The sequence below is a fragment of the Columba livia genome, chromosome 6 (assembly GCF_036013475.1).
Source record: "Columba livia isolate bColLiv1 breed racing homer chromosome 6, bColLiv1.pat.W.v2, whole genome shotgun sequence".
In the NCBI taxonomy this organism is placed as follows: Eukaryota; Metazoa; Chordata; class Aves; order Columbiformes; family Columbidae; genus Columba; species Columba livia.
The window spans coordinates 25,606,075-25,624,079 of record NC_088607.1 but is presented as its reverse complement, the minus strand read 5'-3'; the positions used below and the strand labels follow the sequence as shown (position 1 = coordinate 25,624,079).

At 40.9% G+C, this 18,005-nt stretch overlaps 1 protein-coding gene and 1 long non-coding RNA gene across 4 annotated transcripts; one reads left to right on the top strand and one right to left on the bottom strand.

Annotated features, from left to right (window-relative positions):
- Positions 1-7,160: 7,160 nt before the first annotated feature.
- Positions 7,161-17,715, top strand: LOC102092156 (synaptotagmin-15). 3 transcript variants are annotated; one of them, XM_005500107.4, is made up of 8 exons: positions 7,165-7,462; positions 10,726-10,924; positions 11,605-11,750; positions 12,301-12,596; positions 13,390-13,560; positions 14,080-14,200; positions 15,126-15,305; positions 16,605-17,715. In XM_005500107.4, the coding sequence occupies exons 1-8, from the start codon at positions 7,456-7,458 to the stop codon at positions 16,739-16,741; spliced, it is 1,257 nt and encodes a 418-aa protein (XP_005500164.3). In that variant the 5' UTR covers positions 7,165-7,455; the 3' UTR covers positions 16,742-17,715. The 3 variants fall into 3 exon arrangements, with proteins under 3 accessions (XP_021140074.2, XP_005500164.3, XP_005500163.2); XM_005500106.3 differs by having other exon boundaries at positions 7,167-7,462; positions 11,608-11,750; XM_021284399.2 differs by lacking the exon at positions 15,126-15,305 and having other exon boundaries at positions 7,161-7,462.
- Positions 10,070-11,582, bottom strand: LOC110357183 (uncharacterized). The gene is made up of 2 exons (XR_002410694.2): positions 11,190-11,582; positions 10,070-10,851 (listed from the first exon to the last, which is right to left on the bottom strand). It is a non-coding gene; the product is annotated as an uncharacterized LOC110357183 (long non-coding RNA).
- Positions 17,716-18,005: the final 290 nt, after the last annotated feature.

Here is an 18,005-nt window from a genome sequence, read left to right as displayed (position 1 = left end):
TTGTGTGCCGTTGGCACCCCCAGGTTACAGGACTGCATCCTTCCTGCGGGTGCAGCTCAAGCATCCTCACTGACAACTGCACAGCAGTCAACACCTGCAAAAATTCACTTCGGGTTAGCTTTCCGCACCAATGCAATTGAACCACACAAAGTCAACTTTCAGCCCTATGTGGGATCTAAGAGGTACCTACAAACTGTCCAAAAACTACTTACAAGCTTGTAGCACTCTTCTTTGTGGGATTAATCTTTTTGAAAGCTGTCAGGCTTTTTAGTACTGTGAAAACTGGTGTATTTGAGCCATGTCATCTCCTTCCTTTTTCATCTTGGATTTAAGAGCAGCTTTCTCAACAGAGCAGACCAGTTCCTTTGCACTGGCAGTTTGCAAGGCAGCCTGCTGATGTAAGCAATCTCATGTATTCTGAAGATTTAGCAAATCTCTACACAGCACTATTTTTTTGTTTGTTTATCAAATAAATAGAACAGCTGATTATGGAGAATGCAGACAAGATTCCTCTTTTAAGCATATTTTGTTATAAACAGAGGATTTCAGGACATTAAACCTTAAATCTCAAACCAAGGGACCATGACATGGGCACTCTGCTCTCACTTCTCCTTTTCCCAGCTCTCATTTTCTCCATGTGCAACCACCAGAATGTCTCCCCTGTTCCCTACAGCTGCTTAATATCCAGTAGCAAAAACCAATAGATAATTGCACAAAGAAATTACCCTTCAAGCCAGTTTGGGGATAGCTTTAAGCTGCCTTACATGCAATAAGGGCTTTGGCCTTTTAGAGAGTTTAATCACGTGTTTAGCTTCGCTCTGCGTTTCAGTGCTAGCCTTCCATCTGTTACATTACTCTCAGCTGGAAAGGAGACAAGCCAGCACGACATAGACCAGCAGGACTCCCAGGGCCTGCTCCCAGAAAATACTTCTTTTTTTAAAAAAAAGTACAAAATATTAGACTTATAGAAGTCATCAGTATTTCTGTCCTACATGACTTGTCCACCAAGCCATCCCTGCAAATTTGGATTTAAACTCTTTTCAAAAATACATTCATCTATGTACTAAACCCCTTTAGTTTACTTTTGCAAAAGGTGCGATTCAAATAAATTATTTGGCCTTTATACAACAAACAGAAACAAAAGTATTGGAGTCTATCCTAGACCTCAGCTGGTGCCCGGGGCTCAGTGCTGTAAACAAAACCTGCTCATAGAGACAGCTCTATTTAATGAGAGTCAAGCATCTAAATAAAGTCTCGAATTTTGATGCCTCAATTCCCAGATGTAAAATAAGGAAATTGTATTAGTGAGAAGCTTGGGAAAGCACCAAGTGAAAAGACTGTACAGGAGGAAAGCACTGCAGCTTGGGAGCATAACTTCGGACCCTGATGCACTTTGAAGAAACATAGCTCTACAGCTCCAAGAAAGGCTTCGTTTTCCCATATGACCTGGAATATTCTCAAATAATTTAGCCTATAGGCATCATAATGTAGTTGCCTGTTGGCCCAATGGCCTGTGGATTGATTCCAGCCCACTCAACACCCCTCATCCTGCCTCCCTTTCCCTGGACAATATGCCTGGGCACCATCATACCCATTCCCACTTCCGCCCCACGCAGCTGGAGCCGTCCTGTCCTGGTTCCCCTGACTTCTCTCAGGTGAGCCGAGTGGCTCGTTCCAGATGTGCTAGTGAGCGAGCGTGACGGGACACAGGACAGAGGCTTCAGGAAAGATGGAAGATTTGAAGAGGATTTGGATCTAGTCCCTGTGGCTGCCTGTATCAGGTCACTGTTGTAAGAGACATGACTCTTGGTTAAATGAAACAGAGACAAAACTATTATGCGGCCAGTGTAGCAGGATGACATTCCAAATTAGACACATGCTGAGAGCAACAGCGCTGTGTATTAAATAAGGCTTGCACAAATAAGACCTATAAAGTAGTACATACAGATTTCCGAGCAGCTCACAGCAAGAGAAGAATGCTGTTTGAAGTGAGATGCATTGCAAAGCCCAGACTAACTCTGCCTGCAATAATCTGCAGGGCTGACTCTGTGACAGATTGAAATGCAGTAACACTGTTTATGCAACTAAGTCTTGTTCTAATCTCTTTGTTTATGTAACCTTTGCTTGTGGACATACTGACTCATCTGTCTCAGGAGTCTAAAGAAAATGTTTTTTAACTCTCTCCCATTCTTCGACTCATGGTTGCCAAACAAACAAATAGATTCTCAGAGATTTTCCTCTTTGAGGGGGGCGAGAAAAAGGTATCAACTAAAGTCCTAAAAAACAGTGTATTTCTCCATGCATACAAGCAAAGTTTTATGTGAGCTGGCTAATGGTAGGCAAGTGTCCTTCAGGTTAGCATTTCCAAGCACAGAATGCAGCATATAAGCCCCAGGCTGGGGAAGGGACAGAAATGGTTTACTTAGCTCCTAGCAAAAAACAAAAACAAACTAAAAAACAAACCACAAAAAAACATACCACAAAAAACCAAAACCAAAACCAAACAAAAAACACAAACACAAAAAAATACATTGCTTTCTATCGTTGAGATGCCACCTTTCCGAGTAAAACAAGGCAAAAATATCTGTGGGAATGACTCTGACTCTTCTTAGCTTGAGAGATTTACTTTCATCCTTCTTGTACTTCTTGCATTTCCTAGAACATTTTCACAAGTATTTTAAGCGAGGAGCTAACAGCATGAACAGTGTGCAGCATTCTTGGTGCAGCACAGTTCTAGTGACTACTACATGAAGCTGGCCCACATCAGCTTATTTTGGCCCTTTCTGGCCAGGCTCTAACCCAGATTTGTGAACCGATTTTACTTAGGATGAACCCTATTTGTTTTTGGGGGTTGTGGGTTTTGGTTTGGTCTTTGTTTGTTTGCTTTTGCTGTCAATTGAATAGTTCACAGAGCTGCTGTGATGTTGCCCATGTGACACCTGTTATTTGTGCTATACCTGATTTAATTTCTAACCCTTTGTATTGAGGATTCATGCACAGGCCGAAATTGATCAATATCACTTGGATTTAAATGTATCTGGAGCCAAATACTGTTGCATTAGGTGTATTTAGGAGAGGTCATTATGTATTTTTGATGCACACTAGACACTATCTGTACTAGACATATTATGTGAATGTGTCGGGGATTGGCTCAAGGAGCACAGACATGAGTCCACCAAGCAACTGTACGAGCAGAGCCCATTTTAGTTGACATAAGCAGGCCTTAGTTAGCTTGTCTATTAGGCCGTGGGAAAGGGGGGAACGGAAAAGTACTAACTAAGGCAGGGTCAGGATATTTTTGAAGAGATAAGAGTCAGAAGAATGTGGGATGCGCATAGCTAGCTAAACCCAAGTAGGTGGAGTAAGTAAATGTAACCTTTTAGTGCTTAGCCTATTAGAGAGAGACAAGTATGCATAATTATGGTATTTGGTATAAATGCACGCTATCTCGGGCAATAAAGTTGAAGTATGCTTTATCACTCATATTGAGTCGGCTGCATTTCTTCCTCCGTCCGCTCGGGTCTGGAACTCTGATGGGATTTCTCTCTGCATGAATGGATCGGGTATTCCTTATTATCTGTTGCACAAGCAGTCTTTGCTTTGCAAAGAGAAAGGGACCACTTATGTAGATGAAATAATTACTTAATTAGATGAAGGGTTTATTATTCTTTTTTCTCTGCACTCAGGTTTGGGGATTTAAATTCTTTTTTCTTACGTACTTGACCCTCAAGATCTTACCACCATCCTACCCAGGCTTTTGGCACTTTGTTGTGTTTGTTTGTTTAATAAAAACACTTGAGATGACATCTGTAAATCTGTTGTTGCTATACGTGGAGCAGTTTTAGGCATAAGTGCCTGCAAAACCAACTGTAATTTAAAGCAAATAAGTACCAGTATCTCATTCTAGATTTATAGTATCCCAAAAACAATCATCAAACATCAAATTTTGATCTCGGTTAAAAGTTTGCATCCCATAAGGCTGTACCAATTATGGCTATATTACATATGGTGTCATTGCTATACCATATATATGATTTTGTGCTTCGCCCAAATCTTAAGATACATGTCTGTCTACAGATTCATCTGCCTGCTCAGCAATCCCTCCCCATTTGTCTTAGAGTAATCACATCTTATTTACATTATCTCTGGCCTAAATCCACTAGCTGTTCCAGAGGGAGTGAGAGTTAGGAAATATTGCCGAAAATAAAGCTAGCCTTGCTTTAGAGCAACATTGGTTGTTCGTCACTACAGCTGTGTGAACAGTTCATTTTGCATGTGTACATAAGTAATCTTGCGAGGCCTTGTCAAAGTTCCAAAGTTGAGATTACTATTACCAAGGCTAGGTGGTGTACAAAACCAGAACAAAGTCAGATATTGCCCCCAAAAACTTCAAAGCCAAAGCTTTGCAAGTAATTTTATCTGCAAAAATCTCTACAGGCCTTGTGCACATCATCTGTGAACTTGGAGCTTAATAATAAAAGTAATTTTAAAGGAGTATTTTGTAGTATTTTTTCTTAAAAGAGCAACAGCTGCTAACTTAATGCAATTTGGACTAGCCAAAGCAAACAAACCAAACCAAACAAACAAACCACAACCATGAGAACATGTTCCACTAAAAGCAGACCTGGTATTTCTGAAATTCTTATTGTTAAACACTAGAAGAAAAAGTCAATTGAAGAGAATAAAAGTGCACATTTTCTGCATTCTGCTTCACAGAGGAAAAAAAGAGTTACCTTTAAGAGAGCTTTTTGGTTAGCTCTATTGATTCACGCCAATGCCCGATTTTGGGCAGGAGGTGGTGCTACAGCTTGCTTAAATGTCATTCTTAGGCAACACCAACAGTTGGAGCATACCAGAGAAAAGGTTAAAAAAAGACAAACATTCTGAGCCAGTAGAAGTGCTGCTACAGAGACTTCACCTATGTATACTTTAATAGCAATAGGTATACTATAACACTGCCAAGATTTGTAAGAAGGCTCTAAGGAGAAAGCAAATGCATTGCGTGTTCATGTCTGTCAGGGACTTGAAATACCCAGCGAAAGACAGGTATCAAAGCATGGAAAAGCTCTTGTCTTGTACGGCACGCTCTGTGCAAGCTGCAGCAGTTTTTCCTGTGCTCAAGGCTCCATTGAACAGGTCTGTGCCAGAAGGAAACTGATGGGACAGATACAGTCAGGCAGAAAGTCCAGAGAGCATTCTGCCTGCGTCTCCCCGAAGAGCATCCAGGTTAGCTGCACTGCCAGGGGTTTTACTGGGCTAAGGTGAAATACCAAGGTAGGAATCCAAACCCCTTAACTAGGTAAGTGTGAATCAATCCTGGTCAAGGCTGGAATGTGCAGAATACGTATTTATTAATGCAATACTATATGCTTGAAATTAACAGATTGTTAAAACGCCCAAACTTAGGCAGGCAGTCTCTTCCAGAATTCTCTCTGATACAACACTGAAGTTACAGTATGTGAATGTGGGCAGATCAGCATTGTCTTATATTTGAACTTTGAGCTGGGCTTTTAAAACAATAAAGGAAATCATACCAGCTTCTGGCTGGAAGCAGTCAGGACTGCAATCAGACACAGTGGATGCAGAGAAACATCCTTCATCTGTTGCTCCTGGGTCTTTTATATTACATGCTGGAAGCAGACATGTGGCAAGTAGTATTTACATGTTTTGTTTATATTAATTAATTTTAGTTCCTTCAAGTGTGGTAACATACAGGATGAAACACGGAACCTGTAAAGCGTGAGGGCTAGGAAGGAGGTTAGTTACTAGAGGAAAAGGAGAGTATAATTGGTTCCTCACATCCTGTGTTTATTTTGATTTCCAGCTGGAGCCAGAGCTCAGCACAGAACGACCAGAGACCAGGAGGTTTGTGGTACAGCACAGAATCAAAATTAAACTCCCTGCTTAGCACCTTTGCCATTAATTCTGCTCCTCCAAGCTCACCTCATCCCATGCACCGACTCGCTGAAACAAGAGCTGAATCAGCAGATGGTTATTGCTTCCCAGACGTACACACTTCACACCCCTCTACACAAGCAGCACAGCTCATATGGAAGACAGCGCATCTGGCTGGGATCATTTTAACCGTTCAGTAGTGTTCTGTAAAGCACTCAGGTGTTCAAAGCAACTTTACCACTCCTCACACAGACATAAAAGCAAGCTCAAGGGAGAAGACTGTAACAGAAAGCAGACAGTTGTGGGACTTGCCACATAACTCCAATACTTCCAGTTGTCTTAAACTTGCTTATGGAAATTATCCTGACAAGTGCAAACTCCTGAGCAAAAAATCTATACTTCAATATTACTGTTAATTCAGTGTAGAAGTAAGAATAGCAAAAGCATTGGCTATGCAATGTTTGTTTAATAGTTAACTGTGTTAAAAGACTAAGAGTGGAATATATGAAGCTTTTCCTCTTTAGAGTAAAAATTATCCAATACTTTCTTACTTGTCGAGGACTCAACAATTAATAGAAAAAGCTAACCACACTACATCTGCAGCAAGACATTTTAAATACAATTAAAAGAATTCAAGGATTCCACAGAAAGATATGACATTTCATTAGGATCCTACCGGTTTAATTCCTATGCATTTCTTTGGCTTTTAGATTAAATGGCACTATACAAATGCATGCAATAGTTGTGAACAGAACAAGCATGTGTAATACAAAACTGTTACATTTAAGGTATAGATGCTTCTCATACTGTCTGAGAAAGAAGCAAGCATCAGCAGGCAAGAAGTAGTGAAGGTGAATAATTTTGCTTCTGAACTATGCACGAGTAATTTTCTTAGTTAAGATCTGCTTGGTTATATTTATTACACACACAAGAGATAAAATATCGTTACATTTATAACTACAAATAGGAAAAACTGTAATTGCAATTGCCTAAGTAGAGTTTGTGTTCCTTTGTGCTTATGCATTTTGTTAGAGGTCTGAAACAAGTGCATGCTGATTTCTTGCCTACTTGGATTTTCAGAATTAAGCTACTAATACCAAAGTTTTTTCTGAGCATAACTGTAGTTTTTGAAGTTTTCTCATATAGCCAACGTCGCACAGGTTCTTTTAGGGCTGACAGACGATTTCTCTGGTACAACAGCTACTTCTCCGCCTGTTTCCACACCTGCCTCCCCGGCTGTGCCCCCCGCCCGGCCGCGCTGCTGGGGCCGGCAGTGCCCGGCACGGGGAGCCCGGGTAGGGCTGGAACTTCTTCCGAACCCGTCCCGTTCCTTTCTTCTGATGGGAACCACAGATGTCTTCGTGTTAACCCGTGTTTCCCGTCTCCCCCGTGTGCGGTCCGTGAGCCGAGGGGCGGGCCGGGGAGGGGCTGCCCCCGGCCCCTGCACAGCGGGGCTGCGGCGGACACACGGTGGATACACGGGCGGCCGCCGCCTACGACCGAGCCAGGGGGACCGGGAGGAGATGGGGCCGAGGCCGTGACCGCAGGACCCGAGCACCCATGCCCGGTAAGTGCTGGGGAGGAGGGACGGGAGGGCTCGGCTCCTCCGCCGCTACCCCCGGGCCGGGCACCTGCCGGACCCCGGGAACCTCCCGCCGCTGTGCGGGCACTTCGGGGAGTTCGGGCAAGAAATCAAGTCCAGCCTGCCGATGAACTCGGGGTCTGTAAACTCACCCGACCTGCTCCTAGAGCCGGCTAAGGCAGCGGTGCCTGTCACCAGGGGTCTGTTAGGCACCCCCATCTTCATTCCCCACCTGGGGCGCTTTGCTGTCCAAGGAGAACTTCACGTAGCAAGCAAGAATTTACTCCCCATCCTAAATAATTCAGTTTATACTGTACATATGCTCATACTGCCAGTGTTAATAAATCTGAGTATTTATTAATATATAGGGACTAAAGCTTTTGATGGAGAACTGGTTGGTCAAAACTCCAAAAGGCTTACTGCAAAGTTTAAGAAAAGCTCATTAAAAGTGTATCATCAGATACTAAGCAAAAAGGAATCAAATCCCAAAGGGACAGAAGATGATCACCACCATTTCTCTGTGCCAGGATAAACCCACTACCTATTAATGGTGGACAGTCCCCCAGAAAAGGCCACCTGGAGATGAGGTGGTCCAACAGGTCTCTTCCATCTCCATTTGCCATGATTCTGTACCACAGCAGAATACATCAGTTTCTCATGATGACAGGTAGTTATTTAAAAAGATACTTAGTTTTTCCCTGCACACAATGGATTCAACTAATTTCAGTGGTGGATTTTGTGACTAGTGCTACATTGTGCCCTAAGCTTCTGGTTCTTTTGCTGATCTAATCAGGTGAGATGGAATAAAAATAAGCCAAATTCTCCTTACCTTCATTAAAGCATCAGTAGCTTTACCGATATAGGTAAAACTTCACCTTGTATCTACCATTGCATAAAAATAAAAAAGCAGAATTTGAGCCAGTGGGAGTGAATGGGTCATAAATACTTAACATCATTCTGCAATTAACAAATTCAGTACATAAACTCATTAACAAAGTGATTGGAAACTCATTTTCTTACTCTAAAATCAGGGCACAATTGCTGTACAATATATTGCATTGCAGTGCACTTCATTTTACTGTCCTTAATGGTAAAGGGTGACAACCTGGTTATGGGGGACACAGGAGTGCTGCTGAGAGCATTAAAGATTTGGGAATGGAGAGGACACATTAAACAGGCAGAATCCTATTGAGCTTGCTCTAAATGTTAACCATGGAGGTACCTATGTCAGTAAAACCACCAGCCATATAAACATTTGTATTACTGTACACCTGGATGAAGTGAACCATTAATTTCTATTATGTTTGTGGACATTAAACGAAAGCATTTTTTTCTGCATCAGGCCTTTTAAGCTGTAATAAAATGGCAATGTGACCGAAGACACACTTGAGCATACCCTATAAAACAAAGAGGAACAGCATTTCCTCATACTGTGCATTCTTAGGGGAAAAAAAAAGAAAAACAAACAACATAAAACATAAACCCAAACATTACATTACCAGTGTAGCACAACCAGACTTGTGTCTGTATTAATATTAACCCAAACAAAATAGGTAGTTGTTCCCTGTTCTTCAGAATAAGTCCCGGACTAGTACTATGTATTGTACCACTAGCCTGGCTAAGTGCTAAAATGCATTCAGCCCACCGGCTGGTTGCAAGGACAGCAAAGTGCCTGTTGTGGTACAGCCATGAGCAAGGTGGTTGCTCCATGGTGCTGGGGGACATGACTGATTGTATGACTCATGGGGAAGTATCCAGCCAATTCCTACAGATAACTGAGGCAACATACCTGGAGGGGAGCTGCAAAAATAAGTTCTCCCCTGTGACTGTACCAAAGGCAGGAAAATGAGATAGGATCAGATAAAGGCCTCTGAGGTACTATGGCCAGGTTAATTTTATAGCACACAGTATTACATAAGTGTTCTGTAGCTGAAGGACATTCATATCACTTACTGTAATGTGGCTACAGTGAAAATGATCAGTAACTCACTTCCTATACTCTTTATAGCCCTAATCAAACTATATTAAATTAGTTTTAAATTCTTATTTGAAACTGCTGTTAGCATTGACTGATTATTTTGTGCTTTTACTGTTGTTATCTATTTGTACCATCCTACAGAAGTAGCTAACTGCAGGTATCTACCAAGCACAAACAGACAAAAAGGAGAGAGGAATGAAGTATAATCACAGGTATCTCTACCCAAAAGCAGAGAAGAAGAAAAATTGCGTTATGAGAAAGCGTCAGATCGCTTTGTTGCTTTAGTTTCAGGGGAGACCCTGAGAACTGAGAGGACGCAGCTGGTCCTCCTACGGCTGCAGAGTGGGAGATAATTCTGCAGCTTGGGCTTGTTTTCAGGCAGAGGATGTTCTGGTAGGATCAGTTCTCAGCTGAGACCTGGTCACGTCTTGATGCACCAGTACCAGTTTAGTGGTAAGGCCGAGACAGGCTGGCTGTGAGGCACAGTGCAGAAGTGGTCTTTCCAGCCTTTTACTCCAGCACACTCAGCAAACTTGAGAAAACAACTAACTGAGCCCATTATCAACTGCCTACCCTTGGTCTAGTGAGAAATTATCACAACAGAATTCCTCATATTCATATTAAAGACATTTTCAATTTTATTAGTGTGGAAAAACCACAATCCAAATTATACAAGATTCAGTTTTATCTGAAGTAATCGAGATTCAGGAAACAGTTTTTAATGCATACTGAAGTTTGGCCTTAGAGATCAGGAAACACATGCATCCTCAGAAAGAAAACCACCCAGCTCTGCTTTGTTCCTTGTGCCAGGATCTGGTCTCAGTTCAACGTAGACGAATAGGTGGAAGAACAAACCAAACAAAAATAATGGGACCTTTTGTATTGGGTGATCCTGGTTTTTCTTTTCCTTCTGTTATGAAAGCTCTAGCACGTCTGTCATACCAAGGTAAACGTTTATGCTAACATAAAATTAAAGCCCAAAGAACTCCTTGAGTTTTGTTTTTTTCCTGTCTATAGTGTCTTACATTGCAGTCATTGCCAGCATGTCTGAATACTTTCTAATCTCTCACTGCTGGTGCCATACATCTTCAGGTGCTGCATCATGCTGTAACCAAGGACAAAAATGTGCACATGAGCCAAATGTTTCATTTTAAAATCATTTTGGTACGCAAATGAAATACATTTGTCAGCTTTAATATTCCTATCTACCCCAAAACATACATAACTTTGATCTTCCTATGATGCTTTCTGTGCTTCTATGTTTGAACAGAACAAGCAGTTGCTGTTGCTGGAGGTGTAATAGGAGGGATCCTTCTATTTGTTCTCATTGGAATAGCTGGATACCTTCTCTGGAGGAAGTTTTGCCACCTCCTTTCTTATGAAAAGCTCATCAGTCCTGTCCAAATGACAAACACAAATGGTATTTTTCAGGATCAGTCAGCTTCTGAAATTCAACTGAAAAGCACAAGGTACATATTTTTGTTTCATTTTAAAAGCATATAATATCGGTAATTTATTTCAACTTGTCAAATCTCAAATGAAGGGGTGATCTAAATATATTCATGCTCAGAAATAAATTAGACCCCTAAATTATATGAGAACATCAGTCATGTTCTATTTCATTCTCTTAGAATACCACTTTCTGTAACTATGAATGCCATGATTATTTCTGATTTATGTAAAAGAGATAACACATTCAAGTGTAATTGGTGCATGGACAGATTTATCTGTTACCTAGACAAAGCTGGCCTGTGCTCCAGAGTAATTCCTGGTGTCTCATAATGAAGCATATGAGAAAAAAGCAGTAGGACTTCAGTTCAGAAAGGAAACCCTTAGAAAGTTAGCTACTGCAGGGCTTGGGGGCTCTAAAACAAGCAGGTGCCGTTAATTCTTCCTTTCCTTTGAAAGATCAATTCTAAAAGAAAATAATGGGAAAACGGGTTTGTCTGAAGATTTAAGGTCTGATTTCCCTCACTGGACCTTTAGGCATTATATGAATAAATTGCAAAATGATGGGTATTTGTCTTTTCTACCTATGCATCTCTCTAGATTTTTTACAAAACGGTGAGAGAACAGTAAGCTTATTACTGTTAGCAAGTTTGGTTTCCATACTTAAACCAGAAGAGTCAGTACCTGTTATTATCTTCAGCAGATCCAGAAGCGTTCCATTTATCATTCCGCCGACACTGCGTGGGCAAGACTGGATTAAGCTGACAAATGAAGAGCAGGTTCAGGAAGACAGTGACCCCTCCATGATTGCTCAGTCTGGGCCGCGGTCATCATTTCATTCTTTGGGTAATGGCTTTGCAAAAACGGGACTTTGTAAAGCTATTCTTCTAAAGGGGAACTTTATTCTTATGAAGCATGTTTACTGCGGGCACACCAGACAGTGTTACGCAATACAAGCCCTAAACACTTATGCATACATATTCATGTATATATATAGGAATTGGGCCAGAATGTAGCCATTCTGGTCCCACTGCTGTTGGACTTCACATATATGGTAGACAAGACAACCTCTCCTCCTGTGTTTTGTGAAGGAACAGCATGAGTGTAACTGAGGAAATATCTGTTGTCTCCAGAAACAGCAGAGACCAGTTGCAGACTGCAACAATGCATACCCACAACTATCAATGCACAGTCATAGGAATAAGAGAAAGAGAAGTGGTGCAGCCTACAGCTACTCCCCCAAATTTGAGGGAAAAGGAATTAAAATACCAAGTTTATGCAAAAACTGTTAATGAATAAGAGATTAATGTGATTTCCCTAATACAGCAGTAGTTATAAGAATGCCTGCTACAGTCTTGAGACTAATCTGAGGGTGCTTGTTTTTTATTTCTTGAAGCTGGAGCTTATGTTGTAGGGACCATTAACCCAGAGCTGTACAAGTTTCCTGAAGACAAAAGTGAGATGGATTTTCCTGAAGGCAACATTGGCCGCCTCTGGTTCTCCATGGAATATGAGCAAGAGTCAGAAAGGCTCCTCGTCTCCTTGATCAAAGTTAGAAATCTGCAGCCTCCTGCTGATTCCTGTAGTCCGTTTGTGAAAGTCTACCTGCTGCCTGATGAAAGAAGCTACTTGCAGTCCAAAACAAAACATAAAACCCTTAACCCACAGTTTGATGAAAACTTCGTTTTTCAGGTACTTGTCCTTTTGATGAAGCAGATTTTGGTTTGTAAATACTGACTTGTCAAACTACAGTACGTGTTTTCTGAGAAGTAATTTTCTACAAACTTCTACCAAGATATAAGTTGTTTCCACTGGAAATAAGATTTGTTACTGGGGCTTCTGGAGATGCTGGGCTACTGGTCTTCCTTGTGGTCTGCACCAAAGTTGATTCCAGAACTTGCCCTGGGAATGATGAAAATTCCAGTTTGAACTATGGCTGAGCAGTTCAGCCCAGCAGATCTAGGAGTCCAGAAGTGACCTGTATTGAACTAATGGCTTCATAACTTTTAGTTTCTGTGCTGTGAAGCAGGCTAGAAACTAGAACTTGTGAGATACCTGGCATGCTATTTGTACAGTGCTGTAAAGCTAGGAGCTTGGCTCCCTAGGCCAAGAGGCTTCAAGTAGGTGTCACAAGACAAAAGCTTTAAAACCAAAAAAGTTTGTATTTCTAACATCTGAAAAATAAATGTTTACAGTTCTAAATGTGTGTTGAAGTGAATACATCACAGGACACTGGATCTGTAGGAGTTGAGAAACCAGCTAACTTCACATTTTTCAAATGAACTCCTTCTATTTTAGCTTAGATCTTTAGACTCCTGCATAGCTAAAACTTTAGGCAAATTAAGAAGTGGACTTCAAATAATCAACAGAAACCTCCACCTACCTTCAGCACACTTTGAAAAAGTCTTCCTTTGAAGTCAACACTAGAGTAGAAAAGTGTCAGATGTTTTATAATTATTAATATATTATTCCTTTTCCTGTACAGGTTTCCAGTAAAATGTTGCTTGAAAGGACTCTGAAGTTTTTGGTTTATCGTGTTAATAAACAGAAGAAGCATCATCTGCTAGGCCAAGTTACCTTCCCACTGAAAAATCAAACATTAACTGATGACAACAAACTAGTCATATGGAGAGATCTGGAAAAACAAAACTTGGAGGTATGTGATACTAGACTGCTCGGCACTGTGGAACTTCCATCATCTTACAAGTATGGGAAGTGTACAGCTGAAGTAGCTATCTGTTGTATCAAATACAAAAAATATTCGATAAACATTTGGAATCAGAATTCCGATCTTACCAACCTGCAGCTCTAAAGCTGTTGCACAGGGAATATCCAGCTGCTCGGAAGCCATGACATGAGTTAGGAGAGAGTTACGTAAGAAAGTACCTTTTGTTATTTGCTTCTGTTTTGAATTAGAGCACAAAAAAAGCAGAAGAGGCAAAGAAACAGGCATCATCTGTAAGAGACAGGAATTCAAAGGTTCAGGAAGGCTGATTAATGGGTTCTCTCAAATCTTACAACAGCATAAATAAAAATAAAGCCATTGCAAATTCACTCACATGCCTTAGTACGGCAGAAACTCTTAATGAGGAGAACTTCCCCCTCACCCCCATTATTTGCCTGTGTGGAGAGAGTTTTCCAGATATATTTGACAAGTGTTCTTCTGCTTCTGAAGCCACCTTCAGAGTATGGGGACATCCAGTTCTCCCTCAGCTACAATGACGACCTGGGCCGTCTCACTGTGGTGGTTCTGAGGGCAAGGGGACTGAAGCTCCAGGAGGAGAGCCACGCTGTCAGTAAGTGTGATTTCCTGTCTATCAGCTCCAAAATTCCCATTTTAATTTGCTCCTTCCTTATCTGTCCACTCAGGCTTGCATTGAGTGACCCTGAAAAGAACAAGTAAACATCTGGGTGATTTAATCTGAGTGGAAACAAGGCATACTTTGTTACTATGGTAATTAGATTTTGATAGCTCAGTTCTGCTATGTTTTGGTTTTGTTTCCTGATAATGTCTCATCATCAGTAGCAATTTTTTTCTCCTGCTTTAGTACAGCGAGCAACATCCCTTTGTGCTCCAGTCCACCTTCAATACAGGTCGCCTTCAGGAAGCAAATGATTTTTTTGTTGTTCTTGTTGCCACATTCGCACACAATTTTTGTAATATTTTCTAGAAGAGCAAGCAGAGATCATAGATCTTTTCCTCAACTTTTCTACAGAATCCCTTACCACAGGGCTAGAAGTCATTAGTAAAACCTTTTGTTTAAGGATTCTTCTTAGACTAGAAGAATTTGTTCCCTTGAAACATACCCAAACCAAGCACAGGCTGCAGCCTTGTGACACGGCTCCTCCCCCACAGCCTCCCGTGTTGGATCAAACAATAGATTAAATTAATTACTGACCCAACAAACTAAGCCTTCAAAAAAGCCTCTGTCAGATGAAGGGAAGGTACAGAGGAAGGAATACAAGACCAAGGATGGAGGGTAAGAATATGACTGCTACTTTTAACAGCTCTTAAATTGGAAGCGCACTGCAAAACTGCACCCTAAGGACTCAGTGTACTCCCCGCTTCATGTTACGCATTGCTGTGCTGCCACGTGTGTTCCATTAATTGTTGATTATCTCATTTTATACTTAATAGTGATTCCTGAAAGCAAGAAATTCCTTAAGCCTTCTCCCAACTGCCTCTGATGTGTTTTCTTCTTGAATTTCTTTTTCTCTAAGGTGTGTACGTCAAAGTCTCACTAATGAACCACAATAAATTTATCAAAAGTAAAAAGACAGCAGCTGTTCTGGGATCTCCCAATCCAGTGTATAATGAAATGTTCAGTTTCAAGGCAGATCAGACAGAGCTGGACACAGCAAGCCTGAGTCTATCCATCCTCCAGAGTATCAAGGGAGAAAGTAAGCTATATAAGTTCTTACAGTTAAGATATCATAAATCTCTTACATATTGCAGACACATTTAAACCTGGGAGGAACCAATTGATTTTCAGCAATAATCATAACACACATAAAAGGTTTGGGGCATTTTATAGGCTGTTTATTTAAAAAGTAGAACAACATTCGCAAGAAGTGTATGTCTCTTTCAGAAGCTAACAGTAAATTTCGCGAAAGACGTTAATAAAATAACCATAGGCTCATCAGTGCAAGTACAAAGTGCCTTAATTTTGTTTCATTCTGGCATCCTAAGAAGGCGAGCTTGTGCAATTACGTTCTGTGAACACTCATGTATATCATCCCCAGCCTCCAAAACTGTGAAGCCGTTCACTGTTCCTTACCAAATTTGAAAGAGGAACAGGAATTTTAATTATCACAGCAGTTCAAGCAATGAGAAAGAAGAAAAAGAGATTACAAACATCCCCATTCTCTGCCAGAAAACCTCATGCTTGAGGTCACCTCTACTATGAGAGAATCCATTAAGGAGTTCTGCTTAGAGAAGCAAATCAGAATTCAATGTTTCCACTGTTCGCAAGAAAAACATCTTCCCTACAGCACAAACACCACCTCAATAATGAAACATTAACACCCTCATTTGGATTCATGCACTACTGAAAAATTCCTTTAGGTGAGACTTTTGGGCAGGTGCTTTGGCTTTGAGGACTGACAAGAACTAGGATGAGTACTTGAGTCTTTCATCATTTTCACTTGCAGACAGCCAAGCGCTTTACAAACATTCTCAAGTTCACGTAGGGCAACTTTGAATTATTTTCCCCATCCACAGCTGAAAAGCTCAGGCACTAAGAAACAATCTGCTCAGTGGTAGAGGGTGGTCAGTGCCCATCCACATACTGCAACTCCTGTCTCAGTAACTAACCCATTAATTCCCAAGCTAGAGGACCTTAAACCCTACTGAGACTGCTGTTGCCAAAAACTAGGGCACACTTTCACCACAGCACACTTGGGGTAAAGGGGCTGGGCAGATACACATCTGTGTGCCCCAAACTTATTCTAGAGTGCAGACAATAGGGCAGGCCTGAATTGACTAAATACCCACATAGTGCAGTACCTTAGCTGAACCTTAGCATGTAGAAAGTCGAGAACCTGAGACCTAGAGTGAATTTCTTGATGAAAAATTTGGTTTAAAAATAACTTTTGGAACATTAATTACTTACATAAATGCATGTTAATACTCTAATTTAGGTAAGGATTTCAGAGAAGCACTCAGAGGTGTTAATCACTAACTCCTTTTTCTTTCCCCAGAAACACATCCGCTAGGACGTGTAGTAGTTGGACCTTTCATGTACGCCCGTGGCAAAGAACTGGAACACTGGAATGAAATGATCAGCAAACCCAAGGAGCTGGTCAAACAATGGCATGCTCTCTGCTACAGCACGTAAACAGCACGGATAAAACAAACAAAACCCCACAAATAAATGAGATAAAGGATACAAAATCTGACTATTCTATGTTCCTAATTGGACAAGAATAAAATAAACAAATTCTTTCCTTGACCAAACAGAAAGATAAGATTTGGACCCTGGTAGGCCGGAACTCTAACTTTCCTCTCCTCTACATATATTTCCAATTTAATTAACGTGGAGCAGAGTAAACAAAACAGGAAGACAAACATGATCTCCCAGTATTAGTTATTTGACTAGTAAATTCCCATTCTTGGTCCTGCGTTCTGGGCACAAATGATCATCCATCATGTGGACAGAACCCAGAATGACTTAAGAATTGTCAGTAATGATACCAGGCATTACCGTCCACTGCACTGCATCACCAGACAGAGTAGCTTCACCGACCGGAATGGAAGCCCAGTAAGCATGCCAAAACAGACAAGCCCAAAATATTCATATGTTGACTAAATTTACAATTAATTTTAAATAGCAGCATTGTATTTAAAAACCTCTTCTCAACACGCATGGTGGACAGCACTAAGTATTTATTGATCAGAAGCCTAGAAGCAGCTGTTCATATCCCTCAACACAGTGTATGTCTTGCAGTAATTCAGTTAGACGTTTTCAGCTCATCCCAACGTACAACACTTGGTGTTGGCACTAAAGGAGAAGCATAAAAGAAGTCCTAAAGTGACAAATTACCAGAAGCTTGCAGGAGTACTAGAGTACTAGCAATACAACAGACCTGTTCCATCCTTGTATTTCTCACTACACATCTCTGCTGGAGACAGCATTGATTGCAAGAACCTTGGGTTTGACCATTCTCACATTGCAAACCCAATTAGTTTAAAACAGACCTATGTCCTGGGCACTTCGTGGTAAGAGTTTTCTTTGTTAAGTAACTTGCTGTTCTGTAAAATCTTTCAAAGCAATTATTTTTAATCAAAATAAATACGACATACTTCTCTTCTTGATTGTTCACGACAGACCTGAACTCTGTACCTTTCACACTGTACAGTCATAAACCAGACACACAGACTATTGCAGCAAAACATTTTGTACAATTATGTTACAAAAGGACCATAATCTCTACAGCTGAAATAAAGCCAGCTTCCTTTCAAACAGGATACGATATTAATTAATTCAATATATTTTAAAAAATGAGGCTTCTCTGGGGAAATGAGAACACTTTCCATTGTGATAATATTGTTATAATCTAAAGGAAATATGAGCGAGAATATATCTGAGAGGAATTGTAAAA

Excerpts from the sequence above, each read along its gene's own strand:
- LOC102092156 (XM_005500107.4), top strand. Across the intron at positions 13,561-14,079 it reads TGGAAAAACAAAACTTGGAG|CCACCTTCAGAGTATGGGGA; the intron begins GTATGTGATACT and ends CTGCTTCTGAAG. Across the intron at positions 15,306-16,604 it reads CCAGAGTATCAAGGGAGAAA|AAACACATCCGCTAGGACGT; the intron begins GTAAGCTATATA and ends TTCTTTCCCCAG.